This window comes from Callorhinchus milii, unplaced genomic scaffold (assembly GCF_018977255.1).
Source record: "Callorhinchus milii isolate IMCB2004 unplaced genomic scaffold, IMCB_Cmil_1.0 Scaffold3, whole genome shotgun sequence".
NCBI lineage: Eukaryota > Metazoa > Chordata > Chondrichthyes > Chimaeriformes > Callorhinchidae > Callorhinchus > Callorhinchus milii.
Genome location: NW_024704744.1, coordinates 45,089,079 through 45,116,839, shown reverse-complemented (window position 1 = coordinate 45,116,839; position 27,761 = coordinate 45,089,079). Strand labels below are relative to the sequence as shown.

Sequence of the window (27,761 nt, the reverse complement as noted above, 5' to 3'; positions counted from 1 at the left end):
GGTGGGTCAAGATCAGTTGGAATAATAATAATAATCCTTGCATTTGATATAGGGCTTTTCATGTCTTCTAGACGTCTCAAAGTGCTTCACAGAGTATGCTACAAAGTGAATTGACTATATTTGTGGGCGAAAAGCGGCAGCCACTTGCGCACAGCAGTGTCCCACAAACAGTCGTGGATTGAAAATGAACACAAGCAGTACTAACTTGATCATCCCTTACAATGACATTGAAAATAATAGGTTGAAATATGACACAATGTGAAAATTCACTGGTATTTGACATTGTGTGTTGCATTTTTCACCCTTGTAGTTATTATGGTTGAAATAGACTATGTCCATGAATACATTTTGCTGAATAACGTTGAGGGAAGATTAATACAAAAAGTTAAATTAGTGATGTGTAATCATGATTTTGTTCATCGGTTAAATTGTAACAAGATTTGAAAAGTAGCCTATTGTATGTCATAGACCCATCCCTTTGATGCAATGTGCTTGAGCTTTTTCATATTATATAATGTTCCAGCTGTCGCTGAGGTTCAGTAGGGTCTGTTGAATGTTGGTTATCTTATTTCTCGGCTTCCCTGACAGCGTGGAAAAGGACAGCTCGGAGGAGCTCCTGTGTTTCCTCTGTCTGTTGTTGGACCAGGCTGAGCTGCTTCTGCAGTAGACCTTCACCAAATGCTGTGGAGAAGTCTGAATCTGAGAAGAGTTGGGCAAGAAATATAATCAATAAAAAAAATCCAATTGATATCTAAATAAATCCTTCATAATAAATAGCAAGAAATAACACTGCAGTTCATGTTCCAATCTGCACAATGTTAATTGAAAGTTGATAAGCCTAAATGGTTATGATTCTTTACAAAATTGCATCTATTTAGGATCCAAATATTTTTCACATGGACCAGACATAAAAAGCTCCTGAGTTTGTGTAATTGTTTTTGTATGTTAAGTTAGGGAGATTTAACGGGAAGAATGAGAATTCACTGGTGGATATGTGTAAAAGGAAATTGGCTGCAGGGAGGAACAATGCAAATCTATTACCTACCTGTCCCTTGGCCCCCAGAACAGTGGTATCTTGCGAGAACCCCGAACATTGGCACAAGTCTAAATAAGTCTGTGTTCAATCGGTAATGTGTTTTCATTTTTTCTTGATTGAATATTTCTTAATTTATGCTATAAATCATGAATTTTTCTATAAAGGTTGGCCACCCCTGCTCTCGAGGCTGTTGGGTTTACAGCAGGCACCTTTCCTACCAAAGACTTACATGAGGGCCTGGATTAAGCAATTGATGCTAACTAAACCTTGTATATCAATGGACTAGGACCTTCAGAAGATAAAGTAATGGGCATGTCGCAAGTTGCTCTGCATACCACTTTGATGCCTATCAAATAATCAATCAGAAAATTTGAGCTTGGCAGGATGGCTACTGTCATGTCTGGCTGCATGAACACACACTCGTATGTCCAGAGCTGGTTGTCTGCCTTGATTGACATGCAGAGAAGTAAACAGCTGCTGCTCAAGCCCTTCACTTCCAATTGGTGGAACCATCACTCAGTGAGTGGTGATGGTGATAATGCATTTCATACTGAGTTGTGCTGCTCACCATCCGGCTTGCAAGGATTTCCTGTTGTTACCTGCCATCTAGTGGGGCTCAAATGTGCAACTGGCAGATTTCTTCTGTAGTTTTTCTTTACTCGGGAGGGAAATTAACGACTGGCACAGGATATCAAGAAGGGTGGATGAGGCCAGGGCACAACAGCTTGACTGGTGCGTAATCTGGAAGGATGAGATCAGATGGTCCAAAAGGCCTTCTTCATCCAAACTGATCATAGAATATTACGGCACAGAAGCAGGCCATTCGGCCCATCATGCCTGTACCAACTCTTTGGAAAAGCTACCAATCAGTCCCACTCTCCCTGCTTTTTGCCCATATATTTTGCCCATATAAGTTCTTCCTCAACTCAATGCGAAAGGGCTGGCCTCTGATTTTAAGGTTGTGACCCCTGGTTTTAGTTTCTCCAACCAGGGGAAACAATCTCCCACTATCTACTCTATCATGCCCTTTGATGATCTTATAGGTTTCTATAAGATCCCCTCTATTTCTTCTATATTCTAGAGAATATAGGCCCAAATTGGTCAGCCTATCCTCATAACTTATCCCCTTCATCCCTGGTACTAACCTAGTAAACCTACGCTGCACCCCCTCCAAGGCAAGTACATCCTTCCTTAAATAAGGAGACCAAAACTGCACACAGTATTCCAGGTGTGGTCTCACCAGGGCCCTATACAGTCGCAGCAAGACTTCCCTACTCTTATACTCTAATCCTTTCATAATGAACGCTAACATACCGTTCGTCTTCCTAATTGCTGCTGCACCTGCAAACTAACTTTCTGTGATTGGTGTAGATGGTAAATAGCTGAGGCCCAAGGACTGATCCTTGTGGCACTCCACTAGTCACATCCCGCCAATCTGAAAAGGACCCGTTTATCCCTACTCTTTGTTTCCTACCCCTTAACCATTCCCCAATCCACGTTAATATGCTCCCCCAATTCCATGGGCCCTTATCTTTTGGACTAACCTTTTATGCGGCATCTTATCAAATGCCTTCTGGAAGTCCAAATAGTCCACATCCACTGATTCACCCTTATCTAGTTTACTCGAAATATCCTCAAAAAACTCCATGAGATCTGTCAAACATGACTTCCCTTTTGTAAAGCCATGTTGACTTGGCCTAATTATATTGTGCTTCCCTAAATACCGCACTACCACATCCTTAATCAATGATTCTAAATTTTTTCCTATTACTGATGTGAGACTAACAGGCCTATAGTTCCCCATCTTTTCCTTTCCACCTTTTTTAAATAGTGGTGTGACATTTGCGATCTTCCAATCCATGGGGACTGTTCCAGAATCCAAGGAATTTTGGAAGATCAGACATAAGGCCTCCACTATCTCATAAGCTACCTCTTTTAAAACCCTGGGATGCAAGCCAGGGGATTTGTCACTTTTTAGTGCTAACAGTTTGCCTAGCACCAATTCTCTACTAATGAAAATTTCCCTAAGTTGCTCCCTGTCCTTATCCTCTTGGTGCATCTCTATTGTTGGCAGACTTGTTGTGTCTTCTAGGGTGAAGACAGATGCAAAGTACCCATTTCGGGACTCTGCCATGTCCTTATCCCCCATTACAACTTCTCCCGTCTCTGACTGAAGTGGATCTACATTTACCCTCACTAGCCTATTCCTCTTAATATATTAGTAAAAACTTTTACAGTCAGACTTAATATTCCTAGCTAGCTTACCCTCATACTCCTTTTTCTCGCTCTTAATAAGTTTTTTAGTTTTTTTTTGCTGGTTTCTAAAACTCTCCCAATCTTCAGATTTGCTGCTTTACTTGGCAGTTTTATAAGCTTTTTCTTTTAATTTGATGCTTTCCCTAACTGCTTTAGTTAGCAACGGATGAATTGCTTTCCCTGTGGTACTCTTATTCCGCAAGGGAATATGTGATCGCTGAGAATTTTGCACTAAATCCTTAAATATTTGCCACTGTTGGTCTACATTTTTACCTCGTAATCTTATTCTCCAGTCTATTTTACCTAAATCTTTCCTCATACCTACAAAATTAGCCCTATTTAAGTTCAGAATACTTGCCTCGGATTTAACTGTATCCCTCTCTAAGTTAATGCAGAATTCAATCATATTGTTATCACTCTGCCCTAGAAGATTTTTAATACCTACACTGCCAACTAGCCCTGTTTCGTTACACAAAACAAGGTCTAGGATGGCGTGTCCCCTAGTTTGTTCCTCGGCATGCTGCTCTAGAAAGTTATCTCTCATACACTCAATGAACCCTTATTCTGACCTACTTTTGCCGATTTGGTTTTCCCAATCTATGTGGACATTGAAATCACCCACTATTATCGCTTTACCTTTCCTACATGCTACGTAGTTTTAGCTGGTTGAACTCTAGCATTACCCCAGTCCACACTCTGGGTTCCTCGAGTCTTGACTCTTACTAACACTCCCTTTAACTCAAGGATTAGATAAGTCCTATTGTCTAAGGATGGTGCATAGCCATAGAGGATCTTAAGGAAGGAGCAAATATCTTAATTGAGTTAATCAACAAAATGAACAAACGTGTACACATTTCAGAAAGTTAAGAACAATTTAAAAATGAAACTAACCAAGGTTAAGAATGTAAAGTAATTTGAATGTGACAAAGCTAATATTCACCTTTTCTCAGGTTGCTTATGGTCAACAGGCCCAACTGTTGAAATCTTATTTCTTGATGTTTGAGAAACATGGAGATGTATCCGAGGATGTCCCTGATGTGTGGCTTCAGTAGCAATGAAATCTTTTCTGTGAAAAGCATGAACCCTAAACATCATTAACTACCAAATGCTCTTGTGTACAATCTGCATAGTTTGGAGTTTTCAATACATCAATGAATATGTTAGTAAGTTGACCCATGTGGTACTCGTTCATACAGATCATTGGCAAGGAGAGCCCAGGTGTGTTCAGTGCCTTCACCTGGGTGGTCTAAAATGATGTGTTGCTCATTCCCACCTAAACTGACTACATTTACTCTTAAATGGAACGTGTTCGCCATTTTGTATGATTCAGGAATTAAGAGTTTAAGAGAATTAATTTCTTTACTTATAATAATAATAATCCTTGCATTTGATATAGCGCTTTTCACGTCAGGAGGACGTCCCAAAGCGCTTCACAGAGCACACTGTAAAGTGAATTGACTGTATATTTGTGGGCGAACGCGGCAGCCAATTGCGCACAGCAATGTCCCACAAACAGTCGTAGATTGAAAATGACCAATTTATTATTGTTTTTGGTTTTGGAGGGATTATTATTAGGCTCTGTGTGGAGTAAGGAAACTTGCCCAAGGTTTCGCCCTCTGCCTGGAATTGAACTCAGGTCTCTCGCTTGCACTGAGTTACAGGACTCCACTGTATACTTGGGGGAGGGTTGGTAATTTGGAATCCTCTGCTACATCCATTGTTGAAGCAGAGTCCCTAAATTATTTCAGAAAGAATTCAGTTTTTTGAGCAATGGATAGAGGGTGCAGTTGGAGAGTGAAAGTTGACAGTTTACACTTAAGGCACCTTTTACGTTGGATAATATCTCAAAGCGCATCAAAGTGACTGACAGTTGGGAACTGAGTCAGGAAACCTCCGGGCGGATCCGAGGCCTACCTGTGGGTACAAAGCCCAGCCAGGTGAGGAGCCACTCAGTCGGGAGTGGAGTCAGGAGAGCGCGGGGGGGTGGCGGGGGTGGGGGAGTGACGGGGTGACGCGAATCACAAAGTGACGTCGGCGTAACGTCACAGTTAAAACACCAGCAACAACAACAACAATGGCCTGGCAGCCGCTGCCACTGCCATCCCAGCCATGACCACCCAGCCTGCGGGCTGAGGCCATTCCACTGGTCGCTCGCTCCCGGTATCTGCGTGCGCGTTTTGGCTGCCGCCCCGACCTGATCCTCTCGCCCTCCACTCTAAATGTCTCTCCTCCCAGCCCCCTCTGTCCCACTAATCCCATTCTGTCCTTCTCTCCCACCGCCCTCCCTGTCTTCTCTCTCTCCTCAACCCCATCACCATTGCTCCAGCCTGGGCATCCTCCACGGGGCCCATCGTGGCTCCCGGCACTGGCTGTCCCACAACAGCAACCACATTCACTCCCTCCGCTCAAACCGCCTCCTTAATGCAAACCCAACTTCCCCCTCCCTCATAAGTACCCTCCCCAAATCTCCACTCACACCACTCTCCACAACCATCTCTCCCCCGTACACCCAAAAATCCTCTCCGCATCACTCTCTCCTCCCTCTCCTCCCTCCAGCAAACCCACCCGCATTTCCCTCCAAAATGTCCGTTCCCTCTCAAACAAAACCCTCACCATCCACGACCTCATCCTGGATGAGCACCTTGACATTCTTGGGCTCACCGAAACCTGGCTCTCCCCTAATGACCCCATCCCCCTAATTGAAGCCCCCCCTCCAGGCTACACCTTCCACCACACCCCGTCCAAACCAACGTGGCGGCAGGGTGGCCTTCATTTCCAAAGCCTCCCTTGGTCTCACCCCCTACTCCTCTGGCTGCTTCCCCTCCTATGAGCACCTCACCTTCTTCCAACCCTCTCTCCCATTGAAAATCCTCCTTGTCTACCGCCCCCCCTAAGCCCACCGGCTCCTTCCACACAGACATGTCCACTCTCCTCTCTTCCTTGTCCCTCTACTCTGAACGCCTGCTCATAATGGGCGATTTCAACCTCCACCTAAACTCCCCTTGCACCACCTGCTGATTTCACTGCACTCCTCTCCTCCCTGAACCTCACCCTCCACATAAATTCACCCACCCACAACCGTGGTCATGCTCTTGACCTCGTTATCAGCCACGGCCTTGACATTTCCCCCCGGTACAACAACTATCTCCGCCGCCTAAAAACCCAAACCCGTCTGCTCGAGCACAGATGGCGGAAAACTGGCCTGACAGTTCACCGCCAACTGTGGCTCGAGCATCTCCACAGCTACCGCCGTTCTTTGACACGCGCAAAAACAGCCTTCTACTCCAGCATCATCTTGGAGGCTAAACACAACCCTAAAATCCTTTTTGCACCACCCACTACCTCCTCCGTGCCCCCCCTCAGGCCTCCTCAATCTTCAAATCAAATGCCAAGTGCGAGGAGCTCATGGACTTCTTTTCATCTAAAATTCACAACATCCGCCAGGCAGCCTCATCCACCTGCTTCTTGTCACCCACCACCACGCCCTCTCTGTCCCCCTCACCCTCCCCATCATCTGTTCCTACCACCACCCCCATTTACATTCCTTTCTCCCCATCTCTCCCTCCTCCCTCTCAACCACCATCACCTCCATGAAACCCACCCACCAACTGCTGCCTTGACCCCTCCCCACCAACTTGCTGGTCAACCAGCTCCCCCGCCTCTGCCCACTACTGGCTGATGTCATCAACCAGTCCCCCTTCTCCGGATCAGTCCCCGACCCCCTCAAAACTGTTGTCATCACCCCCCCTCCTCAAAAATCCTTCGCTAGATCCTTCAAACCCCAGGCACTACCACCCTATTTCTAACCTGCCCTTCCTCACAAAAGTCCTAGAATGCGTTGTTGCCAATCAACTCTGCCCACACCTCTCTTCCCACTCCCTCTTCGAACCCCTCCAGTCCGGTTTCCGCCCACAGTACAGAGACTGCGCTTGTGAAAGTCACAAATGACATCCTCTCTATCTGTGACCAGGACTCCCTCTGCCTCCGGATCTGGCCTCTTCCTTGACCCCCGAGTCCTCCACTCCACCCTCGGAGGCCGTGCCTCAGTCATTATGCCCTGAGGCTCTGGAACTCCCTTCCTCACTCCCTTCACCTCAATCCCTCTCTTCCTGTTTTCAGGTCTCTGCTGAAGACCTTTCTTTTTGACCATGCCTTTGGTCACTTTCCTCCCCCTCCCCCTGGCTCGGCCCCGGGATCCGTTACTGTGAAGCGCTCTGAGACGCCGTCCAGTGTGGAGGGCACTATATAAATCCAAGTTGTTGTTGTTGAAAATCCCAGCAGGGTTGAAAGTCAAACGGGGTGGTAGGAGTGATTTGACTGAAGATATGGTTGGCTAGGGGGCGGGAGGAGAAACAGGTGATGATGGGAATGGGATATAATATAATAATCCCTCCAAAACCAAAACAATAATAAATTGGTCATTTTCAATCTACGACTGTTTGTGGGACATTGCTGTGCGCAATTGGCTGCCGCGTTCGCCCACAAATATATAGTCAATTCACTTTACAGTATATTCTGTGAAGCACTTTGGGACGTCCTCCCGACGTGAAAAGCGCTATATCAAATGCAAGGATTATTATTATAATGTTCTATGATTCTTTGATATTTGATCAAGAGCGATTTAAAATCATCTTAGCAACCTGGATTGAGGGGGTGGGGGGGAGAGGCGGAATCACCTTAGTAAAATTGACTAACCTAAATGTGTTTAAAATTTAACAAAAAAACCTTTAATGTGCATTTTACCATCCAATGCCAGTTGGTTGATTATACAAGCAGCGTGGAAGCAGAGCTCGACACTTCCAGACTGGCAGCAGAGCATCACTAGACGAGTGGTTACATTCCAGTCTGATTCTTGTATTATCTGTGCCTTTACTGCTTCTGAAAAAAAAGGCACTATTCAGTAAATACAGAAAGCACAAGGGGTTAACTGAGCCCCACTCAGTCACTCCGTGAGTGATCTACATATCCCGGCTCTCCCACAAGTACTCAGCTGTCAGATCTAGTGATCCGTGTAAACCTGAGGTATTTCAATTTTTTTCTACTTTTGACAGCTTCTATCTTGTTAAATGTTCAGAAATCAAACGGAAAAGAAAATCATCGCAAGAGGAAATCTCCACATTGTTGAACAGTAGAAATATTGTGTAATATTGTTCCTTTACCATAGTGGGTGAGCTCAGAGATGCAAGCTGTCACATACAGCAGGGATTCATCTTGCACAGAAAGGTGAGTGAGGGCATGCAGCAGTCCTGCAACACACCGACTGTAAACAATGGCCTGGAATACAATAGGCAAGAAAATCATAAATCCCTGTCAGTGTCACAGAATCACAATATTTCACAGAACTTCAAAAGAACATTCATACTCCAACCAGTGCAATGAGAATTGGAGTCCTGTGGGACACAATTGGCTGCCATGTTTCGTCCACAAAATATAAAGTCAATTCATTTTGCAGTATATTCTGTGAAGCGCTTTGAGACATCTCAAAGAGGTGATAAGGCACTACATCAGATGCAAGCATTATTATTATATCATATATAAATCAGCAATTACCAACATTCAGGGAGTCGGTCCCCGTGAGTAAATTACTTTTTCTTTGACAACATTTTAATATACTGTACACTTACAACTTAATGTGACTGGGATATTTATTAATTATCCCTAATTAAGAAGTCCTGTTTGAATTCTCATTGGCCTGAAGGAACTCTTCTCTGTAAATACTTGGCATCAGAGTGAAATTCCTGCGGATCGGTTTTATTTAATCTTTGGGTTGGATTTCCTTCCTGTTATTTCTTTTCTCCAATGTTCGTTCAGAGTTCAATGCAAAATGCAACATTTTTTCTTTCTCTTAAGGCCCCATCCCCAAATTGGAAATTATTGCCAATGTGTTTCAACGTAAAGAAGCATCATGACTGAAAAAAATCCTTGCATTTGACACTGCCCCTTTTATGTCAGGAGGTTGTCTCTAAACGCTTCACAGGATTTACTGCCAAATGTACACTGTATTTTGTAGGCAATGTGGAATCCAATTTGCACACAGCAATATCCCACAAACAGCCACAGAGTGAATGACCAATTGTTATCTGAGGGCTTGTTGGCCTGGACACCAGGAGCAATTCCCTATCTTTTTGGGCAGTGCCATGGAATCTGAACAGGCAGACAGAATCTCACTTTAATGTCCCAAACAAAGGACAACACCTCTGATATCAGCCTAGACAACAAGTTCAAAGCGCTCACAGTACAACTTTCTGACTTGGGAGTGGTACCAACTCAGCCAGGCTGACCATGACAATATAATAATCCTTGCATTTGATATAGCGCCTTATCACATCTTTGAGATTTCTCAAAGTGCTTCACAGAATATACTGTAAAATGAATTGACTGTATATTTTGTGGGTGAAACGCAGCAGCCAATATGCATAAGTTAAAGTCTTAATAAAACAAAATAAATATCCATTTAACCCCAAAAACTGCAAAGAAATAGGTCAAGGAACTTATGTTTACAAAACAGGGTTATAATTAAATGTTCAATGTGGTCTGGCTCTGAGAGGACAAATTTTATGGGGAAAATGCATACATTGCAGAATATTGCCCCCACCCACCCCCACCCAGTACACTTTAACAGTAGTTTTACAATGTTAGAATGTATAAGGGGAACCATTTTGCATTGCGGGTCTTTCACCCCCAAGTGCAATCAGAGGGACTTACCTTCTGACTCTCAATAGAAACAAGGTGATGGATTGTGGTTGCAGCATAGCTGATGATGACCAGGTTTGTTTTGTGGGTTAATAGCAAAGTTCCCAATGTCTTCAACACATGCTCTGATACAATGGCTTCCTGCAAGGGAACCAAGACTCATATTCCAGTAAAACCTCCAACGTGCCGCGAAATTGAACATCTCACAGTTGGATAGTAATTCTACTGAAGGTTTATCTTTAACTAAATTTCATTTATTAGATTAACGTATAACTGATGTTAAAATGGTTTAGAGAATAAACATACCAAGTCGTGGAGAGGCCAATGCTGAATTGGTCAATCTCAGTAGGGGCAGCAATTTGAATGTTACAGTAGATCTTAGCAAATATCGATTAAGGGAGGGAAAATCCTGTACAATTCTGATCTCTGTACTGAGTGAGGATGGGATCAGGTCCGTGATGGTTTGAGATTGCACAAAAACTGAATTCTCCAACCCTCCTGATCCCAACCACCAGCTCGGGTGTGGATCCCTGACTGTCCAGCTCCTTGGGACGACATCCTGACATGAAAGGTACTAATACAAATGTAATTTGTTGTTGTTTCAGTTAGCTGAGAGAAAGAGAGAGGAAACCTTTTGGACCATTGTTGAAATTAAACCCAAGTCTCAGAATGGACACAAAGTACCTAACCACTGTGACACTAACTGCCCTAAATGCCACTTTAATGTTGTTTCTGTTAAATTGACTGATCTTGACTGAAAAAAGGACCAAGTAACTAAATTCATGCTTGAGTTACTGCATGTCAGCATAACACAGATGTTTCTAGAAACTTGCAAAGAAAACTGAAAATAATTAGCATTTGTGCTAAAATCAGAACAATTACATTAGGAGACATCTATCTGAAAATTGTGTGTATAAGACATGCTCGTTCCTACCCTGTTGGAATTATTCTGTGCCAAGGTGCTAAGGGCAGAAAGTGCTGCTTCATTCATAGTTTGGCTCGAGGACCTGAGCAATTCGTGCAGCTGAGGCAGATAGTTCCTGGCCACAATATCTGCCTTAGTGTCTGCTGTAGGGAGTAGGAACATCATCAATGAGCTCTGCAAGACAACTACTCAATCTGACAATGAACAAAGAAGGTCCTTGACAACATTGATCTCATTCTGACTCAATACCCACTGTCATCCCATTATAGCATCAAACTGTTTCTGTTAACAAATCCAATGTTCTGGCCTCAACCATCCTTCCTTGTAACTTGTTCCAGTAGTTACCTACTCTTTCTGTGAAGCAATAGTTCCTAAAATTGCCCTTCCAAACCCCGAACCTGTGAGGATGACAAGAGGAGTCTTGCCATATTGTCTTGACATATCTGAAAGTGTTGTCTGTTGTTTATTTTCTCAATCCTCTTTAGCACTTTATATACCTCAATAAGGTTCCATTTGAAGTATCACCTAAAGGAGAAGAGCCCTATCTTATCTAATCTAATCATTGCTCATAGTTCATCCCTCTAACACTTGGGATCATCTTTGTCAATCGTTTGAATGGTCTTTAGCGCCCAGGCAACCTCTTTATGTCACAACAACTAGATCTAAAATCTTAATGAATGAAACTTAAAATGTACCTGAAAATCCCCTGTTTTAACCATTTTTCAACAAAGTTTTCTTAACACTGCCTGTGTGTCACCTTATTGTACAGAAATTAGGACATAAGAAAAATTTACTGAACCAGATTGATGTCAAATGTAGGTCGAGAATATTTGGATAATAATAAAACTCACACTTACTATTCAGAGTCAAGTTCTCGAGGCATAAGCATGCTTGGCAGCAAACCTACAAGAATGACATTATCATGAGGATTAGAAATCTTACAGAACCCAAATTCTGCCATGCACATCTGGAATGTCTTCAACCACCGCCAGCCCAGTACACTATGTTACCAAAAAACTAAGTTTACAGTAAATCTATAGTAAATTTACAGTAAGGCTACCTTGGCTGCCTAAAGTTTGTCAAAGTGTAGTTTCTCCACTCAACAATTCAAAACATTTCCCCTGTTCTATACTGTCAACAGCTGGAAGGAGTTTGTTTTCTCTGAAAGGTGGATATAGAAGCTATATTCTAAGAAATCATAGGAAATAAAGGTTTGCTTGCTAGAATTCGAAGAGGATGTGAAAAGTACCAAGACATAAGTGATCATTTTTTATATTGGGGTGAAAACTGATGTGTTAATTATCACTGGTAATTACTTGTCATGTTATTGATGAATGCCATCACTGAGGTCAGTAGATAATTGAAGACAACTGAAATCCAAAGACTGGCCGCAAATGCGATTTCTCACCGCTGCCCCCCTACCCAAACTCTGTCATGGTGACTGGGCATGAAACAAACCGTTGCTGCAATTGGAGGCATTGGCCCGCAGGTCAGAGTATTGAAGTGTCAGTTCACAGATTAAGTATTGATGTGCCAGAATCTTAATTCAACAATAAGTTAAGACAATATCCAATGGACCAGCACTTCAATGTTCTGATGTAGCCCAGCAAGTCCAGATGGCTTGCTCTTTACTGTTCAATAAGTCACTTAAAACACCAGTGTCGTAGATTGGTTGCATCGGTCAGGAAAGCACAAAAGAGGTACCATTTAAACTACTGAAGAACTGTATGAGATCTCAGAAGATCATTGCGATCCAACTGTCTAGTCTCAAAAATAAACAAAGTTTGGAACTATATTCCCCATTCTGGGGGACGCGGCAAGCTTGTGTTTATGGCGTTGAATTCTTTGTTCATGGTCTACTGGGTTGAATGAATGGGCAATTATGCTCCAACAGGATGTGTATTGTATTAACTCAAATTTAAAGTGTTCTATAAAAAAGTAGCTTCAAAATCAAAATGTGACAATGGTGCTTTAGATTTCCAGATTTATCAAGACTTTGTTTGGCTAAAGGACATGAATAAACTCAGACTGGGAGTGAGGGAGGGGTGAAAGGTTTCTACACAATTTCCCCCTATGCAACACAACTATGAACCAGCCAAGAGAGCTATATTTATTTAGCAATTGTACTGGTACAGTATAGGATCAGAGGCGAAGGAAGGGAGGGAGAAAGAAAGAAATTAAGAAAAAAGTAAAACAATTAAGTAAAGAAAGAAAAATAAGTCAATTAATTAAGTAAGTCAAAGTGAGAGTGACAGAGAGTTTCCATTCCGAGGCCTCCAATGGATGAACTTGGAGAATGCACTATAATAATAAAAAAAACCTTGCATTTGATATAGTGCCTTATCAAGTCTTCGAAACGTCTCAAAGTGCTTCACAGAATATACTGAAAAGTGAATTGACTGCATATTTTGTGGGCGAAACATGGCAGCCAATTACACACAGCAGTGTCCCACAAACAGTCCTGGATTGAGTGACCAATTTATTATCTTTTTTAAAAAAATTGAAGGTATTATTACCCATGTTGACCATTATACCAATGTATCAGACATCTGTTTTACAATAGAATGCTCCTGGTCAGGATTCTTACCTTTTCCACAGAAGATGACATGAGTGACAGAAGCAATTTCAGAAGGATTCCATCCACGACTTGAAGCATTGCAAGATGATGATGTGGACTAGATGCTATGTTGGTCAGTGCAGCACAGCTGTGATACTTCAATCAAACCGAGTGTTGTTTATTTAAAAAAAACTAAACCGTGATTTCACAGATCTACATTACAATCTCGGTTCTCAGTAAGCTATCGATCCTTTCAAACTAATACAATTTTTCTTTACTACTGCAGTAAGAGAAATAAAGTACAGCCCCATTTTAAAATAGGTGCAATATCTCAGATGCCACGTCATAATGAAACATGAATAAATGTCCGACTTCCAGGTTGCCTTTGCCGTTGATGTCCCTTACGCGTGTTGTGCACAAGAAACACCTCTAGGATCATTTCTTGAGCAAGATGTGACATTAGAGGCATTCCTTGTGCATACATAGTGCACGGGAAGTGACCTCAATGATGCTTCCTGTGCTCATGCACACAACATGCAGGAACTGATATCAGTGGTGACCAGATGGTCTGGAAGACAGACATTTTTTTCACAGGTCAGGTGTAACTCACTTGTGGGTTCACAATAGACTTGAAGTAAACCAAGGCATCTTCTAACGGGACAATCCTGGATCATAAAGGAATAGTGGGAACTTATAATAAGTTCAGTTGAACTCAACTGGTGAACCTTCCTGTTATTCTCATAAAGTTCTAACAATTCTGTTCTAACAATTCTGAAATCTTAATCTTTGTAGTATCAGCAATGGTGGGCAAAGCTTGGGATCCAGGCTGATGGGAAGGAGAAGAGGTATAAGGTAGAGAAAAAACAAAACCATGAATAAGAGAATCAAACCTTGCGAAGTTTAGCGAAATGAGAATCAGAACATTATAAATAGAACAGCAAAATTATGAATCAAAAGATGTCCTGTATGAGCAAGAACAAACTGATCAGGAAAGCAGATTCTTTGTGTCTAGACTTTGAACTGTCTATTTCACAGAAAACGCAGAGGAAAAAAATGTTTAATGTACGAGGAAAGTTTGGTCAGGATACGGGAGCAACAAGTGAAATAAATATGAAAAAATTAAATTAAACTCCAGTGTTAAAAGACTGGGAAATGGAAATATCTGCCATGATCTAATAAGCCTGGGGAACAGGTTCAATGCACTGAATGACCTTCTCCTGTTCCAATGTTCCTAAAATTTTCAATTTAGTTGCACATTGATACACCTGCATATGTATCGTTGCAATTCTAACCTCAGCAATGTGTGCAATAGGGTGGAATAATGGATTAGTTAATACAATGGTCTTTGATTATCAGATCTAGTGGAGGAGTAAACACCACCTTGATGGAATTGTCTCCTTTCTGATCTGTAAAAAAATAGTTCTAATTCACATGGGTTTCATTAAATATTTTCCTAATCATTGTATTGTGATGTCTTTATAAGAGGTTTAACTCTTTGGTTATGTTTTAACCCCTTGAGTGCATCTACAAGGTGAGAATTCCTTTCTTTCATATTGTAAACTAGCATTCAGGCAAATTGTACCCGAAGAGCAGAAACATTTTTTTAAAGTATACTTTGTGTCCTTTATAAAAGTCAAAATTAATCCTTTGTTATTTAAGGTATTTTACAGATGGTACTATTTATAGATGATGATTCGGAGAGGCAGATTACAATGTTATAGGTACATATGATCTTTACTCCTAATCTCAAGTTCAGACAGAGAGAGGCAATTGATTCTACCTTAACCCAATCTTCCATAAGATCACCTGTGCATGCAGACAAACAGTAATGGAGTAATATATCTAAGAAATACAAACAAACAGGTTTAAACTCAATGGGTGTTAGATACCATCTAGATAATAGCAGGTAGTAGGGTATGTGTCACCCTTTTAAAGTGCAACGGCCTTGAGGTGAGTCCCAGTTGTTCTGGGCGAAGCTAGTACATAAAGCAGTGTGTACATTATTTTTGTGCTTTTTTTTTGCAAACTGAACAGGATCTGCGAAAACTACTGTCAAAAAGCAGGTTTTAGAAGGGAAGCAGAGAATCAAGACGCAAGGAGAATTGATTTTGGGAGAGTTACAGTGAGTGAGAGCAAATGGCTAAATGTTTGCCTACCAAAGATGGGGTCCAAAGGGCAGGTGACATGTACCAAGCCCAGTAATAACAAGAGGAAAGCTTTATGTATATTATAGCCAGGCCTCTTCTGGCTGCCTAAAATAGTTCTGACACCAAGTGGGGTTTCATAAGAAATTGCTAGGCGAAAGACCAGAGGTTCAGCTAGTTCGTCTGCCACCGTCCTGGCAGTCGCTTGACATGTCGTGTCCCAAACTATATACTGGTCCTAAGGTGTTAAAGTTTAGCAAAAATCTATCTAATTTGTTCTTGAAACAAACAACATTTTCTGCTTCCCTAGAGAGCCTGTTCCATAAGTTTGTAATTCACACACTGAAATAGTGTCTCCGGAGATTTGTTCTGAATTTTCCCCCCTTCAATCGCAGGCTGTGTCTTCTGGTTCTACTGTTCAGTACAAGATAAAACAGCTTAACGTGGTCTACATTATCTATTCCCTTCAGGATTTTAAAACGTTTTAAAAACGATAATCATATTCTTCAACCTTCTCTTCTCCAGTGTAAACATTCCCCAGTTTATCTAATCACTCCTTGTAGTCCAGCCCCTCCATCCCCTCAATCGTTTTGGTTGCCCTCCTCTGTATCCTCTCAATCGCTGCTATATCCACATAACAACTTGAAAATTTTCCCCTGAAGTTTCTGCAGTAAATTAGTCAATTGATGTAAGTTAGTAGGACTTGGTACCTTTTCTTGAAAGCAGATAAAATTAAATTCTATCGAATAACAAAGCTAGTGTAAGCTAGTATCAGAAGAGGATGTGAAAGGAGGGATTAAGGGATATGGGGATAGGGCGGGTAAATGAAATTAGGTTAGAAGATCAGCCATGATCTTATTAAATGGCGGGGCAGGCTCGAGGGGCTGAATGACCTACTCCTCTTCCTACGTCATGGTCTAATACATTATTACTAGCAACAAGAAAAAGTGGTCATTTTTCTACCGTTTGATATGTTGTTCGGGTAGTTACTACATCTTTCCTTCTGTCAGCTAACAGTTAATGATTTGCTGCCTGTGTACACTCATTGCCAAAAATCCTACTTCAAACTCATGAATAAAACATTGTTCGAGAGCTACGCTCTTTATTTATGGGATCTTTCATTTGCTGATAGCTGAAAACAAAATCTTTTGTTCCATGTTTCTAATGGGTTTTTCCCATAGAAACACAAAGAATAGATCGCTGCTGATCATGGTGGGCTCCTATTTTATGCCTCAAATTCTAACCACAACACTAATTTTGTAACTAAATATTTTTCTAAAAAATCCTTCACTGAGTTAATAATCTGCTGTTTTCAAAACAAGTGGGAGGGGTTAACATTCCTCTTACAGCTAATTGTAGCTACTTTAACAGTAAGCAATCACGTCACTGCTCTTAGTGAAAGGAATCTTCACTCTGTGGAATGAAAATCACAGTTATAAATCTGAATCAGCCCCTCCTCATGAACTCCCTAGAACAATCTTCCCCTCTTCCATCCCACCTTCCTTTTCTTATCAAACACTCAAAAACACTTCTCCATGTGAAGGCGCTATATAAATGCATGTTGTGGTTGTTGTTAAATAAATAATAATAAGCCTTGCATTTGATATAGCACCTTTAAGGCAAATCTTGCCTAACAAATCTAATAGAATTTTTTGAAGAGGTGACTGCGAGGGTTGATGAGGGAAATGCGGTGGATGTTATTTACATGGATTTCAAAAAGGTTTTTGACACAGTACCGCATAAGAGATTAATAAAAAAATTAGAGGCCCACAGTATTAAGGGGACAGTGGCAGTTTGGATTAAGAACTGGCTGAGTGACAGAAAGCAGAGGGTGGTGGTTAATGGGTGTTTCTCGAAATGGAAGGAGGTGTGCAGTGGTGTCCCCCAGGGATCGGTATTGGGACCACTGCTCTTTCTAATATATATTAATGATCTGGACGTGGGCACAGAGAGCACTATTTCCAAGTTTGCAGATGATACAAAGTTAGGTAGGGTAGTAAATAGCGAGGAGGACTGTAACCAACTGCAAGCAGACATACACAGAATGGTGGAATGGGCTGACATGTGGCAGATGGATTTCAATGTGGATAAGTGTGAGGTGACACACTTAGGTAGGAAAAATGATAGGAGGCAATATAGACTTGGTAGCTCAATCTTAAGGGGGGTGAACGTACAGAGAGATCTGGGTGTTCAAGTAAGCGAATCGTTAAAGGTAGCGGGGCAGGTGGATAAGGCAGTCAAAAAGGCATTTGGTGTACTGAGCTTTATTAGTAGGAGCATAGAGTATAAGAGCAGGGAGGTCATGGTTAATCTATACAAAACACTGGTTAGGCCTCAGCTGGAGTACTGCGTCCAGTTCTGGGCACCTTACTTCAGGAAGGACATTAAGGCACTGGAAAGGGTGCAGAGGAGATTCACGAGAATGATACCAGGAATGGGGAACCTTAGCTATGAGGACAGGCTGGAGAAGTTAGGACTTTTCCCATTAGAGCCAAGAAGGTTATGCGGGAACCTGATAGAGGTCTTCAAGATCATGAAAGGTTTCGACAGGCGAGATAAGGAAAAGCTGTTTCCGCTGGTACGTGTGTCTGTGACCCGTGGTCACAGTCTTAAGATATCTACCAAAAGAAGCAGAGGGGAGGTTAGAAGAAATTTTTTCACTCAGTGAGTTGTTCAAATTTGGAATGATCTGCCTGAAAGGGTAGTGAAGTCTGATTTGATAACAGATTTTAAGAGAGAACTGGATAGGTATCTGGGGAAGACGGGTTTGCAGGGTTATGGGGAGAAAGCTGGTGATTGGGGTTAGTGAAAGTGACTTGCTGTGTCAAAGAGCCGGCACAGACTCGATGGGCCGAATGGCCTCCTTCTGTGCCGTAACATTCTATGAAAAAAAACTTTCACATCAGGAGAATTCACTGTACAATGTAGGCACTGTATATTTTGTAGGGAATGTGGCAGCCAATTTGTGCACAAAAATGAACGATTGCTATTCTTCTACTACTGAAGAATTCACAACTATTTAAAAACCATTTAACCATATTGAGGTAACCATCTGCATAGATATACCTATGTATGTAGCAATTGTACACATACCAACAAATCTAGTTAAAAAGACACCATGCATCCATGTGAAATTGCACAGCAGAATAAATATTGAGACAAGAGCGCTCTCTCTGTTACCTCGACATTTCAATAGGGATCAGTTTACCTGGACCTCTGAGTCAGGAGATTGTAAGAGAAGGATGAGGATAGGCAGAGCTCCCTCATTGCACAGTGAAAGCTGGTTATTTTCTGAAATAAATTTTTTTAAAAAATGTAAAATGTGTTTAGCAAAAGAAACACAACAGTTACCAAGGATGACATGTTTTTATAATTTCAGGTCTGCAATTCCAAATCAAAAGCCTGTTATTAACGTGAGTTTATTTTATGCGGATCCCTAAAGATCACTTTTGCTCAGTATAAAGACATATCCAAAAGATTGTCATTTTGATCCCAGTACATTAAGGTATTGAAGTCTCCAGCTAATCCAAAACTCCACATGTCTATCACTCAGTCCTCGCCTGGTTTCCTAGTTCCCAATGGACCAACTTCAGGGTCTTCACCATCATCTATACTTCCTTTCAAGTGTCATCATCTCCCTGATTCTTTCCTACCCCACTCCATTGTTCACCCCCTCTACTCGGGTCCTGCTGCATGTCCCCTCCGACCTCCACACCACCATCGATGGCTGAGGCTTCAGTTTCTACGACCTAACTTCTGAAACTCCCTCCCTCTACCCCTCTGTTTTTATATCCTATCTTAAAACCTACCCCCTCAACTTTCAGGTCATTTTCTCCCTTACTCAATGTCTGACCTCAGCATTGTGAAACATTCTGAAATGTTATATCATGTGACGGACGGTATATTAATACATATTATATATTAAAAATGGCACTTTCTCCCTCAATTTTTGTGCCTTGCCCCCCCCCTTTCCCCATTTTTAGATCACATCTGAAGACCTTCCTCTTTGACCGAGCAAGGTCACCTCCCCCTCCCCATATGATCAATGTCAGACTCCGCCACTGTTAAGCGCTCCGAGATGCTATCCCGTGCGAAGGGCTGCTATATATATGCATGTGTTGTAAAAACTAAATGTGTCATGGTCTCAGACTTTGGCTATATTGGTTTGGCTTATTATGGAGGGCATTAGAATGCAGGTCTTGCCCATATAAGAGCAGAGAGACTTCTAACTGTATTTACCTGATCTGGTGAGGTTCAGAATGGCGCCCACCGCATTTTGCTGCACTCTTGGATCATATGACTTGGCAAGAAGCAGCAGAGGTCTGACTGCACCTGCGGAGACTATGGCATCTCGGTTTAAAGCTGATAAAAAGGAAGAAAAATAATGAACAATTGAACTGCACAGAAAACAAAGCAGCAAAGATTCCTAAATCCCTAAATGAAATATTAATTTGAGGGTGATAATGTACATGACAAAGACTTTATTGTTTGTCAGTCAAGGGAATGAGGCTATCACTGGCAAAAGTACTAAACAAATACTGAGGAATTTCATATGTTAGGTTTACAGGCTCAGTCATTCAACTGTATTACAAACAGAAAAGGATGTTTGGCTGTACCATGTCTGACTAACTGCAACACTTTCAATGAGAGTGCTCCAGCCTTTTTGCCACTAATAATAACTTGAATTTATATACGGCATGTAAAATAAACATTCTGACATGTTTTACATATTAAAACTACCTGTTTTTCATTACCAGGAACCTTATAAACCTTCATCAATTCATAAAAGCAGACCCGCTGAATCTCCCACTTTTGGAGTGACCTTGACTCGTTTAGCTTTAAATAAAAACAAGTCACACCCAATAACTTCATGTTGAAGGCTACACAGGTGTTGAACCTGAGCCCTTTGTGCTCCTTGTGGCTCAATATCACGTGATACATTTAATTACCGAGATATCATTTTACTTCTGAGCAGTTAACCTCAACTTGCATCTCTACAATACGTTCTTATTTACTGTTTCCTTTGAGGCCCACATTAACTGGGTGCAAAAATTAAGTGCAGTTCTCTACATTACTTGTCAGTGCTGTGCAACAACAAGAAATTACATTTGTATAGAGCTTTTCATGTTGGGAGGGCTTCCGAAGGTGCTGGATAGTCAGGGATTTGGACCTGAGCAGGAGGTTGGGATCAGGAGGGGTGGAGGACAGGGAGAGTAAGGGGTAGGAGGGTGCCAAAGGTGCAGTCGAAGAGGAGGGTCTTGAGATGTACCTCGAAGGAGGCAAGGTACAGAACAAGGCGAAAGGACTGTGGGATAGAGTTCCAAAACAACAACAACAACAAGATTACATTTATAAAGCGCCTTTCACGTCAGGAGGACGTCCCAAGGCGCTGAAGGTGGGGGCAGAGAGGCTGAAGGTCTGATCGTCGATGGTGGGGTGAGCCTGGCGGGGGACATGGAGCAGGCCTGCCTGCTGAGGGGGGGAAGTCGACAAGTTGATATGGAACAGACAGATTGATATGGATGTGGACATTGTATTGATAACTTTAAATCCATTGTCTGGAGTATTTAGTGGTCTCAAATTTGTGGAATGGATGTCAAAACCTTCAGCTTTAATATTGCACTAAGGACTTTTCTTCTGGTATTGGTAACACATTTTTTTATATTCACACACAAAATACATAATAATAATCCTTGCATCTGATATAGTGCCTTATCACTTCTTCGAGACGTCTCAAAACGCTTCACCGAATATATTGTAAAGCGAATTGACTGTATATTTTGTGGGCGATATAGTCACCACATTTCACATCAAATCCCGTGAAATCCTTTGAGACATCCTCCTGACGTGAAAGGTCCTGAATCAAATGAAAGTGTTAATATTATTATTAAATTTCTTCTTTCAGAATGTTAAGATACTGTATAAATAAGGAATAAAATGTGGCATGTCATATTATCACTTCATAGACCAAAAATAGTCACTACAGTAGCTTTTACTGGCAGGGGTGGTTGTTAAATCTTTAAGATCAATGAGTTATAGCTATTGAGTATTTTTGACTGCATTGTTGGTCTATGTAACAATATCACATAGTGCATTTCTCTCCCAAATGTACATAATGAAATTATAAATTAGCTATAGACTATATATATATATATATATATATAACCTCACCAACTGTTTGTACAATTACCTGAAGTGGCCAAGGTTGCTATACATGCACAAGAATTGCACTGCACAGTGGAGTCTCCAGAACCAAGCAGCTCCAGGATAGGCTCCAGCAGCCCGAGTTTCACCACAGCCTCTTTGTTTACTGTATAAATAGTAGATAAGGAAAGCTTGCAGGGAGTAGAAGCATAACATTTTCCACAATTGGTAGTTTATGGGGATAGCAAAGACAGGAAATATGTTTTTTTTTGGTCAGCCAGGTGTCTAACACATATGAAAACCTTTCATCATGCTTTAAGAGTATCCAAACCAGACTGAGAGCTCCACATTAAGTGGAGCCCCATTTTAATCCACTTTGGTATGATGGGGGTACGCTTATAGTTTAATTTGGGTGTGGAGCCTGAGATTTGTGTCAGCCTGGCTCAGTTGGTAGCACTCTCACCTCAGAATCACAAGGTTGTGCGTTCAAATCCTATATTGGGATTTGGAATTTGTATAATTTAAGCTGACACTCTAATGCAGTGCTGGAGTTGTGCTGCATTGTTGGAGATGCTGTCCTTCAGGTGAGACTTTAAACCAAAATCACAAAGGAAAAGTATTGAGTGGCATTGACATACTCACCATTGCCCTTGTCTAAAAGATTGACCAGTGATAGGGAAGCCTTCCTCTGCACCTCCAAATCATTGGACTGCAACAAGGCATAAAGAGGCTCCAGATACTCTTCAGGTAATTCATTATTCACTAAAACAAATAATATTGTAATTAATTGAAATCAGATTGAATCATACCTGAATACACGCAAAGAGTGATCAATCCCAAATATTCTTGAAATTAAACTGAGTCCTAGTTCAGACATCTTAATCTTGCGTGAAAGGTGCAAGTTGTTGTTGTTCTTACTCAGCTAAACCATAGGAACAGTGGACTGGCCCAGATTTCATTTTTCACTTTTTCATTTTTCATGCCTTTCACCCCTTTACAGACAGAACTAGAAAATAAATCATCAGCAAAAAGACATAACTTTATGCCATGACCCTATGGCACAACATTTATAAAGCAAAAACGCCCACCTTAAAATTGGTGGACATCCAGACCAAAAAGGCAAAAAACAGTTATTTGCTGCCACCAGGTAGCATTAGGTTTCACTGACATTACTTAAACAACATCACAAACTTTATCCCAGTTAGTGCAGAAATGGGAATGGCTGTTTGAGGCAGTTTGAATTTCAGTCTTCCAGTGAAGGAGAGGAAAGTCTCCAATTATAGATCAGCAGCATCCGTGACTCATTCTCTTCCTCCACAGCCTGGAGGAAGTTCTGTCTACAATAATTTAACATTCAAGACTCCCCTGAGAAGCTGAACTTTGCAGATCCTGAAAGATCTCAGGTTTGATCCCTTTTCACTAATTTCAGTCACGGAGGCCTGGGGTACCACAACTGCCCTCGGGATCAAGGTTAAGAAAGGAATGAATTAACCAGGGTTCCTCACTTTATTGTTCTCCCAGTGACCCTGTTGGAGACACACAGGTATGGATATTAGGTGAGGACAGAATTCAGCTGTGATGGCTCCTCCCATCAAGTTCAATATTCTGCTGTACTCAGCAATAAATTTCATTCATAAAGTTACCCTCACGTACATTAATGTCTTAATAGATGGTGCTAGACAATGAGCTTAGGGGAGGAGGGGGAGTGACTGTTGCCATGGTTGAAAAGGTTTTTTGCTTTTGAAGACTACAAAATACAATCACAATAAATCCTGTGAAGCACCTTGAGATGACATCAAGTGATATATCAAATGCAAAGATTATTGTACTAAGACACACAGAGGGACAGAAAGGCAGAGGGAGGGATTTCCATTGGTTGGGGGCATAGTGGCTGAAGTCTTGACTGTGGATTACAGGCAGAGGCGGCGGGTGACCCATGGCTGCCTGAAGCTGGCCAAGCAGAAGGGGCTGAGCAGAAGAATGAGGATGAAGCATATCAAAGAGCTGGAGAGGTGCAAAAGCACAAAGGGATTTACACCTGAGAGTGAGGATCCTGAAGTCCTTCTGCTGGGAGACAGTGGAGCCTGATGAGGGTAATAATTATTCCATTTGATACAGTGCTTATCAATTTGTTAAAGTGTCTCAAAGCGCTTCACAGAATTTACTGTAAAGTGTAGTAACTGTGTATTTGTAGGCAAATGTAGCAGCTAAATTGCACACAGCAATGTCCTACAAATGCATGGATTATTAAATAGCCATGACATGAATGCTCAATTTTATTCTCAGGTGAGAAAAAAGGGGAGAAAACTGATGAGAATTTTTTTTGTGAAAATATACTTTATTAGCTTATTTTCTGTTGCTCCCCTATCCTTTAGTTGGAATCTTTTTGCATCGCTCGCCAACCTTTCTGAGGGTGGATGAGGTCAGGTGACCACTCTGGTGGTATCAGCTTGCTGCCGAAGGGATGATTTGTTCCCAATTGAATGTGCACTTTGGCTGGCTGCTGGGAGATTCATGGTACTGTGCAGGCAGGGCAATTTCCTCATCATCTTGCTGCTTCATTTTGCTGTGGTTTAGATCAGTAATTGTGTGAAATGTCAGGTTGAACATTGTGTCCTCCTCCCACTGGTTCGGCTGAATATTTGTGCACTATCAGCAAATTGCTAATATAATTGCTCAACTTTCCTTTATCAACAGGTTTTTGCCACTTTTTTTCTGTAGGCATGACTCCTGCTATGGTGTGGTTAAGTGATTAGCAGCCCTCTAGTAACTCAACCAAGTGTGGGCCAAAACAACAAGAATTTATTCTGTAGTTATATCACCTTTCATATAGGGAGAATATCTCGAAGGTACTGAGGGAAAGCCTGAGCTCTGAGGGGTAGGAGGGAGGTGGCGGAAAGTGCAGTCAAGGTGTGTTGATTTCAGAAGGGAGGTCTAGAGGGAGAGGGTAAACTGGCTGAGGGCTCATCTGCCAACAGAGGGCATGAAGCAATCCACCAAGAATTAGAGAGACTAGGAGGGGAGTAAGATCACAGCAGACCACATAGGTCAGATGGGGCAAGGCATTGGATACATTTGAAGATAAGGATGAGAACCTAAAAGTTGATCCAATGCAAGATAGGGAAAGACATCTGGGAATCAAACAAGCCACTGAGGTTTCCTACTGGCTCTGTGAGGTAGGTCAATGTGGTCAGTGCCTGAGATGAGAGGGCACTGACGGGAGCCAAGCAGGAGAGCCTTGTTGACATTCATCTGAAGAGTTATCCAGGACTCCATGAAAAACATATGAAAGTCATGTACTCACACTGTTCACTGATGTGTAAGTAGTAAAGAGCAGCTGATTGCTGCAGACCAGGGTTTTCAGAACCAGTAAGTGTCTCCAAGACCTCCAAGCATTCTCTATCAATCACTTTCTTTTCTGAGGCTGCAAAAAACGAGAAAGATCATTTATTCTCAACGTGAATATTTACCTTTTAACATATTTCTCAGTATCCCTCCTTCACAACTCTATCATTCCAAGAATTCTGGACTCTTCATGAGAATGAAAGAAAGATTATTACCTTAATAAATCATACTATTTAAAAAAAATTGAACTACCTCTTCTTTGTGCCTAAAACTACTGATTTATGCTGGAGTACTGCTCCATCGCTCTCAATCTTTGCTGAACCTTAACAGTGAGCACTGGAAGGCCATTCAATCAACAACAACAAGATTACATTTGTATAACGCCTTTCATGTTGGGAGGTCCTCCCAACATGAAAGGCACTATACAACTATAATCATCAGGTTGTTACAATTCAAAAGATCTTTCAGAACTTTCCCTGGATTAAGACACATGTGCAATTCATATAAGCAATTCCTTATCTTTTATGAACTGCCTCTGGTTATCACCTTGCATTTTAGTAGTAATCCTTTCAGGATCAACAACGAGCCGTGTACACTTGTTAGATACACACGTTTACTGCCTGAAGCCCTCACTTGGTAAGCGGGTATTGTAACGAACAATGCTTTATATGGTAAACAGTTCAGTGCATTGTGTATAGTCATCACTGGTTTATTTCAGATTTTTTGTTTACTTTGGCCTGTATCCTACTAACCAGCAGTCCAATTTCACAATTGGCAGGCTGAGAATCTAACATGTGCTTGTACCCCGATGGTTTCTGACCATTCAACCCTTGGAAACAGTTTGTAGGTGAAGAGGGACAACTTCCAGCACCTTCAGGCAACAGTCAATTGCAAGTTGTTGTTATAATCGGGTCACTTTTTAATGCATGTGTTGAGTGCCACCATCACTGTTAATAAACATGTTGCACAACACAATTTTGATCCCTCCATTCACAGTTTTAAAATCCACTTTCTTTTTAAGGCATTTTAGACAGTTATTACTTTCTAACCACAGAGCTGTTGGTCTATATCCTCAATGATTACATTGTGTATAATATAATTGAGCACTAGCAAAATATTAGGTGTTGAACATTTTAAGCAAAATGTACAAGACTAAGTTATTTTGTTTGTCTTCATGGATACATGAGAGGATTAGAATCGTGTTGGGTAATTTGTTTGGGCATTTAATTGCAAGAGTGGTGTGATATCAGTTAATCCAGTTTTCTGGTAACAATCAGCGTACATCGAATAAAATGCTTGATAACTAGTCATTATGGCCATTGGTTGTGGCATTGCTGGGTGCAATTCCAGAGACACCATTTACTTTATACAAAATAAAAAACTCCTTAATAATAATCATAGGACTTTATATACAGTAGCTCCTAAAACAATGAGCCATCTTTAACTATTTCACAGCAATTACTTTTTAAGCACTTGTAGGTGAACATAGCAGCTAATTTGTGCATAGAAATGTCCCAAACGACAGCGAAGAAGTGAATGACGAATTTTATCTGAAGGATTGTTAGCCAGGACGCTGGTAGAAACTCCCTTCTTTTTCCGAATAGTGTCAGATTATAAATTGACTAGTGACACTTTTCTTAAAACATGCTTTCGCAAATGAAGTTGGATGCTTCACCAGCAAATTAATAATGCTGCCTTTGTGTTTTTTGTACTCACAGATCTTTCCATTAGCTCAAATAGCTATAAGTTCATAATTTCTTCCTGGAGATGTAATCTTGTGGAAAACCATTTGGAGATTATACTGATATACAAAATTACAAGAAAGGATTCAACAAACATCTGGATCCCTGCAAAGTGATCACATAGGACAAATGGTGTAAAAGTCGGAAAAATGACAAGCGACCCCGGAACACTTCTGCAATTCAACATTGTGTGACAGGTACAAAGAAGCACCTATCAGAAATCACACCATGGTCCTAAGGTAGAAAGACATGCACAACAAACCATAACACAGGAGGCAGTTTTGAAGGAATGTTTTTGAGTAACAACAGTAGGAGCTTACCTTTCTCTATGTGCTGCAGAAGCTCCTGTGCAGCTTCTTTCTCGTGCTGTTGCAAAACTGGTTTGTAGAGCCTCCCTAACCCTGTTTTATTCCGTTTCAGGCAGCAGCAACCTTTTATCGCTTGGACAAAATCTTTTATTTTCTGCAAGAGGTTTTCCGTGGCTCTCCGCATCAGATCCACAAAGTTTTGCAGATGCTGCCTGCATGAGTCACAGAATGTCTCCATTTATTTTGCCTTTTCACCTGCACGACTGGAATTTGATTCTCAAATGTCACTGGCACATCAGCCTCGACGATCTGCAGACAATAAGGACATAGTGGTCTTGAGCTGTACTCTTCCCCAAGGCTAAAATACTTTCAACATGATTAATGAGTTTACATTACCTCAGAGGCCGAGTGAGGAAAAATTGTCAGTTTATAAGCAGGACTTGTTCAGGTGGTAATGTGCAGCTTGAGAAGGTGATATTGAATGGGTTTCTTTTTGGTTTACTGCTAACACACTAACCATGTTCATACCAACATCTGAACTGCAAACAAAGGGCAACTCAGCTTCTAACAGTGGAGCTCTGTATGTGAACTGACGTCATGGGGGAGGTACC

General features: G+C 41.5%; 1 protein-coding gene across 2 annotated transcripts; it reads right to left on the bottom strand.

The window, feature by feature from the left end:
- Positions 1–146: 146 nt before the first annotated feature.
- Positions 147–27,718, bottom strand: LOC103178327 (vacuolar protein 8). 2 transcript variants are annotated; one of them, XM_042333641.1, is made up of 14 exons: positions 27,163–27,718; positions 25,060–25,179; positions 22,398–22,517; positions 21,802–21,921; positions 19,851–19,973; positions 18,820–18,902; positions 13,498–13,623; positions 11,762–11,813; positions 10,920–11,053; positions 9,998–10,126; positions 8,452–8,566; positions 8,036–8,170; positions 4,233–4,358; positions 147–699 (listed from the first exon to the last, which is right to left on the bottom strand). In XM_042333641.1, exons 1-14 carry the CDS (start codon positions 27,386–27,388, stop codon positions 566–568), a joined length of 1,743 nt encoding a protein of 580 aa, XP_042189575.1. In that variant the 5' UTR covers positions 27,389–27,718; the 3' UTR covers positions 147–565. The 2 variants fall into 2 exon arrangements, with proteins under 2 accessions (XP_042189575.1, XP_007891198.2); XM_007893007.2 differs by having other exon boundaries at positions 11,768–11,813.
- Between the last annotated feature and the right edge of the window lie 43 nt (positions 27,719–27,761).